This window comes from Marmota marmota, unplaced genomic scaffold, assembly GCF_001458135.2.
Source record: "Marmota marmota marmota unplaced genomic scaffold, marMar, whole genome shotgun sequence".
Taxonomy (NCBI): domain Eukaryota; kingdom Metazoa; phylum Chordata; class Mammalia; order Rodentia; family Sciuridae; genus Marmota; species Marmota marmota.
This window is the reverse complement of record NW_026000222.1, coordinates 8656759-8669908: the sequence shown is the minus strand read 5'-3', so window position 1 is coordinate 8669908 and position 13150 is coordinate 8656759. Positions and strand designations below refer to the sequence as shown.

At 47.0% G+C, this 13150-nt stretch overlaps 1 protein-coding gene across 1 annotated transcript in view; it reads left to right on the top strand.

Moving 5' to 3' along the window:
* Positions 1 to 11357, top strand: part of Vat1l (vesicle amine transport 1 like) — a 116586-nt gene extending 105229 nt beyond the window's left edge. Inside the window, exons 7-8 of the mRNA XM_015496293.2 lie at positions 7566 to 7649; positions 8922 to 11357. Of these exons, the coding sequence (XP_015351779.2) occupies positions 7566 to 7649; positions 8922 to 9020 (183 nt within the window). The 3' untranslated portion in view covers positions 9021 to 11357. The remainder of the gene's footprint in view (positions 1 to 7565; positions 7650 to 8921) is intronic.
* Positions 11358 to 13150: the final 1793 nt, after the last annotated feature.

Sequence of the window (13150 nt, the reverse complement as noted above, 5' to 3'; positions counted from 1 at the left end):
CACTGAGAACATGCTGACCAGTGACACCCGGTCAGCTGTGCCAGGGCGCAGTACATCAGGGCCAAGTGAACAAATCAGGCATTCTGCCTCCATGAGTCCAGCTACACCGTGAAATACTTTTAGATAAGCCATCCGGAGAGCCTCTGTGCTGGGGTGTGTCTAACTTTAACCTTGAAGGACTCAGCTGGAACTGTATGTATGCATGCATGGAAGACAGGCTTGGGGGCTAGAGTCTCTGTTGGTGGCGAGTCTAATGGGAAGCCAAACACAAGAGACAGGAGCTCCAGGGGGTCTGCAAAGGGCATTCCCCACAATGCACTGTGACCTAGCTTCTCTAAATCACCAGGACCCAAGATCCAGCCAGCCTTTAGCCTTTCCCCTGGGCTCTGGTCACCTCCTTGTTCCCTCAGCTTGCCCTACTCCTGGTTCTCAGGTGCCTGGGCCTGTTAGGGATGGACATGGGGGAAGAATCCTCCTCAGACAGGTTTCCATGGCCATCTAATCATTGTGGACTGGGTTAGTCAACAAGTCGCCCACACCCAAGTGGTACCGCACTTACTAAGGTGATGTCCAGTGACCCTGGGGGCTTCTCCTACCGCTTCCTCTTTCCTAAGCCCCATACGTAGGTGTTTGCTGCCAGATGCTTTTCCCTGGCTGGACACCCAGGACCTCAAACACAACACTGGACTTGAATTCAGTCTTCTCCTCGGAGAGAAAACAAGGAGAAAGAAAAGGAAAAGCCCCGTGCTCCGATTCCGCTCCCAGCTCCTGCACCCGACAGCTGCACCCAGATCCTGGAGTCAGCCCCTGGGCAGCCTTAGGTGACGCACACGGCATCTCGAAACCGAGGGTTCATTGTTCCATGATGAAGCTCAAAGACTACAACAGGAGCACTGAACAGATGTGGATTACTGTCATTGTCATCATCATTAGCATTGCACAGCGACAAATCCCTCACTGGGCACCCCATTCTGACATGCCAGGCGCGTGGAGCGTCACCGCCTCTTAGCTGAGTCATCCTCAGTTCTTTCCGCCCTCTGTCTCCATGGTCAGTCATCAGGCCCTGGCTGTGATACTGCCCAGTCACTGTGTCCCACAACCTGACCTGCCTGTCACATTTGCAGGCCCCCAGGCTAGAGTACAATGGGGGCTCCCAGCCCTGGTCAACCTCTTCTCTCCCCACCCTCGAGTACCACCTGCACCACCAGGACAGATCTTGCTCACATGGTGGCAAGTTCCCATATGATCTGGAGGATGCTTGGGAAGAGAAGTCTGGGAGCCCACAAAACAAGAGCATGGTTTAGAAGTGTGTCCTGGCTTTGGGTATCTGTCCCTCTGGCCCTGAAGAGGGATGCCCAGGTCTCAGAGTCATGCAGAGCCCAGCTGGAGCCCACCCCTTATTAGGTGGCCTTGGGCATACTGTGGATGAAACATCCCATAAAGAAAGACCTCAGAGCTCTATGGAGACCCTTCAGAAATCCAGTAGAGGGCGCTGGAACCTCAGGCTTTCTCCTGACGCAGCTCCTACAGGAGAACAAGATGCCCGGTCCCAAGCAGACAGGGGGGACATTTAGTGCCTGTCAGTCTCCATGCGAGTTTATTGTGTGGGTAAAAACCTGTGATGGGCAGATTCATGATCCCCAAAGAAGTCTACATCCTCATCCCCAGAACCTGTGACCTCACAAAGCAGTTGGGATTTTTGCATATGAAATTAAGGATTTGGAGATGGGGAGGTTATCCAGGATTATCCATCAAGCATCCCAAAGGAGGCAAGTGAGTCAGAGTTGGAGAGATCTGACTTTGAAGACAGCAGGAGGGAAGTAGGAGCAAAGGAATGGGGGGGTGCTTCTCCTAGAAACTGGAAAGGCCAAGGAAATGGATTCTCCCTCCACAAGAAACACAGCTTGATTTTACACAGTGAGACCATATCAGATTTCTGACCTCCAGAACGGTAAGAGAATAAATTTGCATTTCAAGCCATTATGTCAGTGGTAATTTCTTCCATCACCAACAGGAAATATACACAAAACCTTACCTTTGCAGAAAAATAGTGTCAGAGAGGTTGGGTCAACTGCCTAAGGTCAAACAATTAGAGAATGCAGAGTCCATGTTCTACCCGAGGCCCTAAGGCTTCATGGCACCATCTGGTGTCCAGCAGGAACCTCAAGCAGGAGGTCAGTAGGAATGCAGGTGGGGAGGGGGTCGAGTTCATTTCCCTGTGGGACCCTGCCTCTCCCAGGGATTCTGTTTAAGCAGGTTGCCCTCACCACAATCACCATTTTTCCTCAATCACAAAATGGTATTCTCTCCCTTTGTAGCACATTTTTTAAAGTTATGGAACATTCTTCATCATGAGCCATAATAAGGGATGCCGAGATTCCCCAGGCTATACAGAGCTCACCTGGTTCCCCCAGCTCCCAACATGGGGCGTCGGCACTGTTGAACCAACCAAGCAAAGGGTAAAATAGCTCTCACCATTCGATAAGTGAGGAAGGTGAGGCTCAGGGAAATGGAATGCTACCAAGTCAGAGAGCCTGGGACGGAACTCTGCAAAGCTCCTACCTCCTGCCACTATCTGCTCGGGATGCCATCAAGGTGGCCTTGCTGAGAACAGTGCTATCAGAAAAGGCCCAGGAGGCCTCTGTGCTAGGATCTTGGTATCTTCAGAGGTTTAAATGACATAATCCACATTTCCTCCCTTTAGTGCCTGAACAGGAGACCTGTTCCAGTACAGATGTCCAGAAAATGTCCACAGTCCCCAGCTCTGGAAAATCCAGCTGCTGAGACCAGATCTAGCCGGTCTGATAGCTGGCAGCGCTGTCTCAGGCAGTGTATGGGGACCACGGCCCTGATTATGAATAGAGCCCACTGGGCAGCATTGAGCAGGTTCCAGGAGACAGCTGCCCAGGCCAGGGACATTGGGATGTGGGGTAAACAGGATAGAACCTCTGGGTGCAACTGAGCCACAGGATGTCTTACCCTCTCCACATATCCACCTGCTCATTCATTCACTCCAGAAGCTGCTGTGGGCAAGACCTTCCTTTGCACTGGGCACCCAGGTGGATACCACTGTCCCGCACTAGAGCTGCTCCCTACAACATGGAAGCCATGAGCCCCAAGCTGCCCCTGAGCACTTGAAGTGTGGCTAGTCCGAACTGAGATACACCCCGCATTCCAAAAACTCAGTATATAACACATTTTGACATACATACATATACATATATATGTATCATTAGTACTTTATCATTTTAGATACAATTAAAGGAAACATTATGAAAAATAAGTTCATTCATTTCCTTTCCTATTTCTTCATGTGACTAATTTAAAAAATGTTAGCTGTGTCTGCAGCTCCCTCTATTTTTGTATTAGACAGTGCTGTTCTGTTGATTTGCAGCATCCAGGAGAGGCTGATGTGGAAGTTACAAGCCCATGGGTAGTGGTGACATTACTAGTCAGCATGAGGTGCCAGGAGCCCAAAGGAGAAGTACTTAGCCAGACTGAGGGCCAAGGTTGGGAGGCCCAAAGCAAGCACCTGGATAAGCTCACTTCTAAATCAGTGCCCCAGAAGATAAATACTAAGTAGCTCTGGGACCAGGGCTTCCAGGAAGGGTACCGGGACATATAGAGACACAACAAGGGCCCAGTGAGCTTCAGAGACATCTCAAGTAGGAGTGGGGGATGTGAGAGTTGGAAGAAAGGCGGCAGACCTCAGCTCCGCACTGTCTAGTCCAGAGCCGCCCAGAGCAATGACAGTGTGAACCACGTGCAGTTTTAAATTTTCTAGTAGCCACCTTCAGAAAAGCACAAAAAAATTAACTTCGATATATTTTATTTAACCAATATGTTCAAAATCTTACTTCCGTATTTACTCATGTTGACAATTCTTACTGAGATCTCCTGTCTGTTATGATTATGAGGTTTCTGATATCTGGCCTACATGGTACCCATAGCAATTGGTCCTCAGCACTTGTCAAGTGCTCAGTTCCTCGTGTGACCAGTGGCCACTGGATTAGGCAATGCAGGTCTACTAGGCTTTTCTCTTGAATGTAAGCAGAAAGGTGCTTTAGAAAATTCTGTCTAGCATCTGCAAGGGAGACAAGTCTCCCGGTGTCCTACTGAGCTTTCTGGAGCCTGTCACTCTCACGTCTGGGTGATGTCACCCACCAAGGTCCACCAAGGTACTGTTTGCAAATTGGTGACTTGAAAGCAGTCTGTTTGCAGAGCTTCCCCTGCCAGAGAGCAGTGTTGGGGTGCAGCCAGCAGAGTCCTGTCCTGGGTTTTGTCCAGTCCAGAAAGGGGGAAGCCGCTCTCTCACTTCCCACCACCTTCCAGATGACGGCCAGAGGCAGACCCCTGGGGTGTTTCATCTTTTCTCATCTATAAAACACTGATGCAGGTACTCACCTAAGGGCTTGGTGTGTGGATAAAAACTAAGTAACATACAGACATGCCACACACTGCGCCCCATAGAGAATGGATCGCAAATGATGGTTCTTTCCATCCAAGTTATCGTTGGAAGATGGAGTCCTCACAGTGTGACTGGGATCTCACTAATTAAGGGATCACTTGGAAATGCTCCTAGCCCTTAATCCCCTTCCCACATAAGAAACTTCAAGGAGTCAATTCATTTCAGAGAGAAGCATCCAAAAATATGCAGATTAGAGGCGGCCACGCAAGAGGCTTTCCACCCCCCCCCCGCCCCCGCCTAGCATCATAAGCTTTTACTGGTGAGAAAAAGCTTCGTTTCCCTGGGCTCCATCCTATTAGAAAAACAGCTTAAAAATTGCTCCTAATCTCCCTGGAGTCTCCAGGTGCTTAATGACTTGCCACAGTGATAAACAACTGAATTCTGGGAGCCATTAAGGGAGACATTATCTACCTCTTTCGTTTGCCTTTGAGAATCAAATGAAGCTGCTTAGTCTGGGTGGAATTGGGGGAAAGCATATATTAGTATCCGTACTTAGCTTACAAGATATGTTATAGCTATTTTATAGATAATTATTATGTGCATAATTCTTCCAAGGTAAGAATATTTTAAATATAGTGATTTACAACAGCTTTTGTGACCTCTCAAATTTGTGGGGAGGAATCCGTGTGGCTTTGCCAGGTCCTTTGGCTCTTACAAGATTGCCATCAAGATGCCCGTGATCTCACTTAGAGATCTGACTGGAGCAGGCTCTGCCTGCAAGCTCCCTTAGCAAGTTGGCAGGATTCAGTGCTTGGAGGCCCTGGACCTGAATATCTCAGTTCCCTATTGGCTGGAGGCTGCCCTCCATTCTTTGCCACAGGGGCCTCTCCATGGGGCAGCTCAGGACTTGGCTGCTTGCACCACTGGAGTGAGGAAGGGAGAAGAGAACGCAGGATTAAAGACAGTCTCTTGCAGCCTGACCCTGGAAGGGAGACCCCCCTACTTTTTGCTGTGTTCTCTTGGTTAGAAGCAAGTCACTCTGTCCAGCCTGCCCTCAAGGAGAGAGGCTTACACATGGACATGGCAGGGAAGAGATCACTAAGAGCCACTTTAGAAAACATCACCCACTGTTCATAGATTCTCAGTGAGTGCAGTTGGCCCCCTTCAACCACACATTTGGCATCCACAGGGTCAACCAACCTCTGATAGAAAATATTCAGGGAAAAAAGTTGTATGAACATATACATTGATTTTGTTATTATTCCCTGAACAACTTTGATTTCTTGTTATTATTCCCTGAACAATACAGTAGAACTATTTACATAGCATTTATATTGTGTAATAAGTAATCTAAGAGATGATTTAAAGTATAAGGGAAAATGTGCATGGGTTTTATGCAAATATAGACTACACCATTTTATAGAAAGGGCTGGGACAGCCACAGATTTTGTTACCAATGGGGAGTTCTGGAACCATCTTACAAAGGTATTGAGGAACAATTATGGTAGCTGCTACCATTAAATGTGAAGGCACTTCAGAAAGCTATGTCACCACAGATATAGAATCTACTGGATTATTTATTAGGGTCAGACAATTGACAATCATATGAGACTGACTGTCTATAAAACAGGTTGATTCTAACCAATGCTAAGTTATCCAAAGACTGCATTCAAAGAGGCATTGAGTTTATATTAAATATTGATTTGAAACTTGTTACCAAATAATATTTGGCCACTAGTGGCCAAAGACACCTGTTTCCCCTACATTAGTTTTCATCATGGATCAGTGGCCCCTCTCTTGTTTAGAATAGCCATGTCTTTATAGAAACGCATGTGAAAATGTACATGTAAAGTTTTCTCATTTTGCAGTATTACAAAAGTGTTTAATCCTATGTGTTCTTGATGATTAGCTGTGTATATCTTTATATTCCTTAACAGCTCCGTAACATTTCTATTCAGTAGATAAATGAAAGAGCCACCGTTCACTTAGACACCTCTTACTCTGATAAAAGTTGTTTCAGAGATTTGCCTTTAAAAGCAGTGCCATGACTGAGTAGCTTTTATGTGTTATTTCCCCCCATAAATTGAATTATGTCTTTAGAATGAAGTCCCAGAAAAGCAATTCAAATACAAACATTTTAATGGCTCCATCAAATTTGTATACAAATGAGTAGAAGGCTTGGGTTGCTTTTTTATATAAGCAAATGCGGCTCCATCAGCCACAGGCTGAGCTCCTCAAAATCAGGCACCATGTCTTACTTTTATTTTTTTTTAATCACAGCATCTAGCCTAGAAGCAACGTTCACTGAATATTTGCAGACAGAATGATCGAACAAAAAGATGTGAAAGTGAGAGATTGAGAAAAATGTTTAGGCCAGATCTATTATGAATTTTCTTTTTTAAAATCAAGAGATGTTTTGTTTTCATGTACCCAAGCAGAGACCTGGGTTCCCTGGTGCCCTTTCCATATCTCATTGAACCCTCACAGCGCCTCCTATAGTTAGTTTTCTGCACAGCAACAGAATGAAATAAAACCATGGGTCTGTGCCCGACCCTTGCTTTTTCAGACGGTCCCCTGGAGACATCCTTGGGTTTGACATCAGAAAGGAAACAGTGGGTCATCTTTTCTAGAGATACTCAGTCTGACTACTGGTTCTAAAAGGAACTCCTCCCAGGTGAAGAAAACATGGAATTGTCTTCTGAATGCAGTTCAGACCCGGGTAATGGGTTTATTTAGCCCAAATTATAAATCTGAATTATATTAAGTAAACAGGGCTTAATCATACTCAAAAAATACTTTTATTGATCAACACTTAGTCGGACTAATTTGCCCTGCTATCCTGCATCATATAACTCTTGGCAGTCCGGAGAACATTCCCAGACCTTTTTGTAAAAGAAATTTTCATCTAATTATTTCAAAAGCGCCCACCTTTTGATTTTAGATGGAGGAGATTCTTGTAAAGGAAGACCAGAGCGTGTAAATGACACAATCAGAATTTACTTGCACCCCAGGGTCCGGGAGACATCGCGGGTTCCACCACCAGCTTGGACTGCAGCGCCCCCTGGTGGGAAGCTGTCGGTGTGACTGTCCAGGTCCCCTCTCACCTGGGCAACCTCTCACCTAACCAGGGCTTGTTTCTTCTTACCTTGTGTCTCAGGTGAAGGAGGCCATGCAGCGGATCCACGACCGAGGGAACATCGGGAAGTTGATTCTGGATGTGGAAAAGACCCCGACTCCACTGGTGAGTGTCAATCAGAGGAAATCTTTCTACCCAAGAGATGAATCCAGGGACAGAAGGAGCACAGGCAGCTTGTGGGCTGGAAGGGGCTGGGTATCAGACACCCTCACAAATGGGGGCTCCTGGGCACCGAGATGGGGGCTAAGGAGGAAAGGCGAATGCTCCGGCAAGAGCAGATCAAGAGCAAGCCAGGGCACAGATAGGAAAGGAGAGGAAAAGCAGACCCCCACCCCCACCCCCACCCCTCTGTGAGCTCTCACGAGGGGAGGATTCCAGGGATGTTCTCAGAAACCCACATTCCAGGACCTGACAGGTTGATGTGTCCACCTCTGAGGTGTCCCCTCCTGAGCCTCAGAGCTGCATCAATCTTAAGAGAAAAAAAAAACTAACATTCCACATTTTAGTCAAAGCGTGTATTTTAAAAAGAATTTTGGTCTTTACAACCATAATATAGTTGAGGTCTAACAACGATTATCACTGGATGAAGGTAGTTTAATGAGAGGGCATTTTGTGATGTTTCAGTGGCTGATAACAATACAGATAGAGTTTGCAAAATGCTAAGTCCCAAGGCTGTTTGAAGGTGAATGAGGGGATAAGGTTAGGAAGGAGGGGCTGGGATTCCGGGTCCCCTGTCCATGACACTGCGGCCTTTAAACACAAGAACGAGTCTATTTCAGCACCATTGGTAGCAGGAGACAGGCCCCTGAATGGTCAGGAACGGCTTATTGCTTTCAAGCAAGGTAGTTGGCACTGGCTGTCCCAGAGGCTCTGCTGTCTATACCCAGTGAGACCGGGTCCCAGCTGGCAGAAGCCCTGCTTCACCCCAGCTGGAGCTGAAAAGCTCACCTTTCAGGCCAAGAGCTTGGGACCTGCACCCACATATGTCATTGTCCTTGTTTTTGAACCTCAAGCAGCTTTTGCCCCAAAGAAACAAAGAGATATGGAGAACGGGTACTTGGAGTGTCTTGGGGTTTGGGAGGAGACCACAGCCCTTCCAGATAGAGGACTGTACTTTAAGGGGAGGGAGGGTGACATCAGGCTCCATGGGGGGCATCCTGAGATCTGGGGATGGGCCCAGCGAGATCACTGCTAATGCATGCATCCGATGGAAAAGGAAGCTCAGCAGGTACTGGTGACGGGGACAAGAGGCGCTTTCTCTACCTCTGGGCATGACTGCTCTCGAGGAAGCCCTACCTGCGTGGCTTCATCAGATGCTCAGGGAAGGTGAGGGGTGGGTCACAGAGGCCCCCTCTGATGGCCTCCATTGAATTACAGATGGCCAACGACAGCACAGAGACCAGCGAGGCAGGGGAAGAGGAGGAGGACCACGAGGGCGACAGTGAGAACAAGGAGCGAATGCCCTTTATCCAGTAGCCCAGGACCAGACAGGAGGATGTGAAGGACGGTTTGGAAGAAGAGGACCCGCTGCGAATCTCTTCTCCGCCCCAGTGAACACATGCTGTAGTCCCTGCGTGTTGTGTTCGTCTGCAGTCAGCTGAGCTAAGAAGCTGTTGATCACTGTTGTTTTTTGGAATTAAGTGCCAAGCCCATTCCATGCAGTATTATGTCCCTTCCCGATCTGTGTATCACACTCTCCCCTTTCCCCGGTATCCAAACCATCCATCTTCAGGTCCTTCTTGATGGTTCTAGAATAGCCTTGCCAATAGCCCACAGGCCCGACACCTAAGAGACTAGATGTGGGCAAGGATGACGAGAAGACAAGTTTGGACTGAAAGGTATTGTCAGAGAGCTGTCCAGGTCCTAGCACTCTTCGGGCCAATGATACTCTTTGCCACTGGCCACCCATGTCTCTGACCAGAGCACTCGCCAATTTGGCCGTGGGGGAAAGAAGGTAGGCCAGGAGAGATCGTCATGAGCCTATGAATTTAAAAACTCTCCAAACAGTACTTTTTCCCCTCTTCCCTTTAAGAGGAAAACTTCCTGACATCCATCCACTGTCTTAAGGCCATAGGTCCAAGCCACTCTCCTCTAACCTTCTGTCACTGGATCTTTTCGTTAGTTCTCATTCATAAACACAGGGAGGCTGGTCTGAATTTTTCAGGATAGAAAAATGGGTCATCTTCTTGTACTTGAAGACCAGCCACAGAGATTTCTTCTTTGAGGCCACATCTCATGAGACAAAATGTATATGGCTGTGGGGAGGCTTTAAGAAAACTCACCATGTGTAGGACTCATTCAAATGTCACTGAGATTCGACTGTGTTTGCATACTCGCCATCAGCATTACCAACTTTTCTATTTTCCATTCCTGGTAGCAAGCCACCACCCTCCCCCAAGAAAGAGCTCCCTTGTAGACCATGTTTGAAAAACTCTTCTGTCTTGCCAAAGCACGTTCCAACAAGTGACAACTCTAGGGATGCAAAAGGTGGCTGTTCACTATATGCTGCCAGATGTGCAGTTTCCTCCCCTCCAACACAACAGGGCCATGGTGCCATCCTGCAGGGCCCTGCTCCTCAGGAACCAGGGACCAAACTGCTTGATTGTATACCCTGTCCAGCTGCCAGCTCCTCAGCTCCTAAGAAACTCCACCCACTACCTGCCCATTTGACTGGGCTTGAGAGGTGAACACACGTACCCGGGAAGCGGCCTCCCCATTCCCTTCTCCCAGGCCCAATGATTCATCTGTCACTCACAAACCATGCTAGAAACACAAGGAGCCCAGGCAACTAGCTTTTGCTCTGTGGAAGACCTAAGGGGGTTCTCACATGCCCAGTTCTTCCACCAACAAGCTTGACAGTGGACCCACCTCTTCCCCCAGTGACAGGAATGGGTGCATTTCAACAGCTACCTGCTTAGTTTCCAGAGTTTCTTTGTAACACACGTCACCTCACTCATTGTGTTCTGTTTTTCCTAAGCTTGTGATGACTTATTTATGCCAAATATTGACCTGAAAAGGGTCTCTCCTTGTGGTGAATGCATGTCAACTATGAAGACAGGAAAGGGGGTGGCCATCTGATAAGTCAGGGGACGAGAGTGTCCCGAGAGGGGACACTCATGTCATCTTCTCTTCCTATCCCAGGACTCAGCAGTTGTCCAGTCTGGGGCCATCCTGAGAACGGGTGTTTACCTCTCTTAACTGGACACTATACTACGGTCATGTTTCTCCTGTAACCAGGCTGAAAGGGGCTTCTAAGGGACCACTGTCCAAGTGAGATTCCCAGGAATCAGGGCAGAAATGGCATCTTCTAGGGCTGGAAGAGCTGGCCCTGAGAGGGCTGTCCTCCTCCGGGGGGAGGGAACCTGACCTCCAGGCGTCCTTTGTTATGTCCAAAAGAGAAGCATGAACGTCATCCTTCCCACATCTGTTCTTTCAGCCAGTGAAGTCAACCCAGCCTCCCTGTCGAACCCGTTGGTTAAAACCCTCTCCTCTCGGGATACGGAGGGAGGAAGCTGGAGTTTGTCCGACCGTGTCAGTTTCTGCTGTGAAGAATCGGGGGACATTTGATGGTTCCATGGACTCTCATTTTAAGCACCTCCTCCCCCGTGTCCTGGTTGTTTTTCTGAAGGAAGAGTGAAGAAGGTCTCGGTTTGCCTTAGAGGAACCGCGAAGGCTTCTCCTAAGTGAAGCGTGGTTGGAGCGAACAGAAGCATCGTCTAATGTGTTTGTGGCTTTAGAGCTTTTGTTATCTTGTGCCTACAAAGCAAATTATGTTTACATAAAAATACAAATAAAGTATTCAGCATAGCATAACCTCTTCTGGTATCATTTAATCCACAAAAACTATTTAGATGAGAACCCCGCTCTTATAACGGAAAGATGGGTAACATAAAATGAAAAAAAAAAAATCAGAAGGCGGCAGGACAGCCTTCAGTGAAAACTGAAGAGCCCACAGGGAAAGTGGGGGCTGAACTGAGACGAGCTTTTGAAAAGCCATTTAGATTTAGTGTAAGTATAGGAACCAATGCATATGCTAATTAGCCCGATTTAGCCATACACCAAACATCCTGTGTGTGTGATGAACGTATTAGATTGTTTTAAAAATTTTTTAATGAACAAAACAGACTTTCTGGTTCCCTCAAGGCAAGAAAGTAAAACCACTTGAAAAAAGAAGCATTAAAAACAAAAACACTATTTCCAAACAAAAATTCCTATGTAAACGAAACCAGTGTATATTAAATTACATGATGATGATAGTTTTAAAACACTTAAAGAGGTGACGTTTAAAAAACCATGAATGGATGATGGTGATAATATTACTGATAATAAAATTTAACAGTAATTAGCATCATAAACATTTACTAGGCACCCACTGTATGCTGCTGGAGGAGCTATGAGTGCATCTATTCACTTACCCTCCCAACAAGGCTGAGGCGAGGTACGTCATCGCACCCACACACAGAGGACAAGACTGAAGCTTGGGACCCAGGATTTGCCAAATTCAAGCCACACCTTTGCCACCAGAATTCACGCTCTTAACCCCACACCTCATTGCCCTGCCTTTTAAATAAGGGTAATGCCGCAGTCCGGCTGCAGCAAAATAACCGGGGGGTGACAAGCCACTTGTGTACATTGATACAGCAGGAGTAGGAGCCGTTTATTGTAGGACAGGAGGGGTATATATACATTCCACACAGCTTATCTTAATTAACATAAAATAGATACAGCAGTCAACCAATAAGGAATCTCCACACTTAATGGCTCGCTGGCATTACTTCACAAACCACTCCCTCTGGCAAAATGCCAGGCACCATCCTGACTTGTTTACAGACTCTAACAGGGTAAAATGCAATGCACTTCAAATTGCCATGACTTGCTCATTAGAAATTCTCCGGGGATTCTGTTTCCCTATTTCATTCTTCCATTTGTTTTGCTTTATAGCAACTAATATCGGTCGAGAAGCTACTTTTTTTTCTGGCCCTCTATCCAAGTGTCTGTGACACATCTCAACAATTTCCATTTTCATGATCTACAATTCTCAAGGTTATCAAAGAGATACAGAGGTGTACATTTCCAAGGGCTAGAACCTCACGAAAGAGGGATCCATCATCCAGGAGGCTGTACTGTGTTTTACCCTATTTCTCTGCAGGCAGCCACACGTATAAATCTGCATTTTCAAACCAGAATAGGGAGTGACACTGTCGGTGAAATTCTTACAAAGTCACTGTACTAAAGATGTCCTCATATATTCTTTCTCAGTGCCCGTGTTCTCTGTATAAATCTCTTTGCTGCACAGAGACGATACTGGTACACTGCCACATATAAACACAGCCCAGAAATGAACCCGGAATAGAAACTGCAATCTCTGAGCTCGGGAAGGAGGCCTGCTAGCAATTGGAAGTTTTTTGTTTTTTTTTTAAGCAGTTGGGATGAGGTTACATAGTAATGGAGGGTGGCATTTCCAAAGCCATTTGGGGCACAGGGGAACATTTGTGCAAGAGCAAGAGGTGAGCATTTTGGAGGGCATATGTAAGGAATGAAGAGAATAAGAATCCCAAGAAGCTGAATCCCAAGAGCGTGAGGATGGAGTTGAGCTGGGGAGAGTC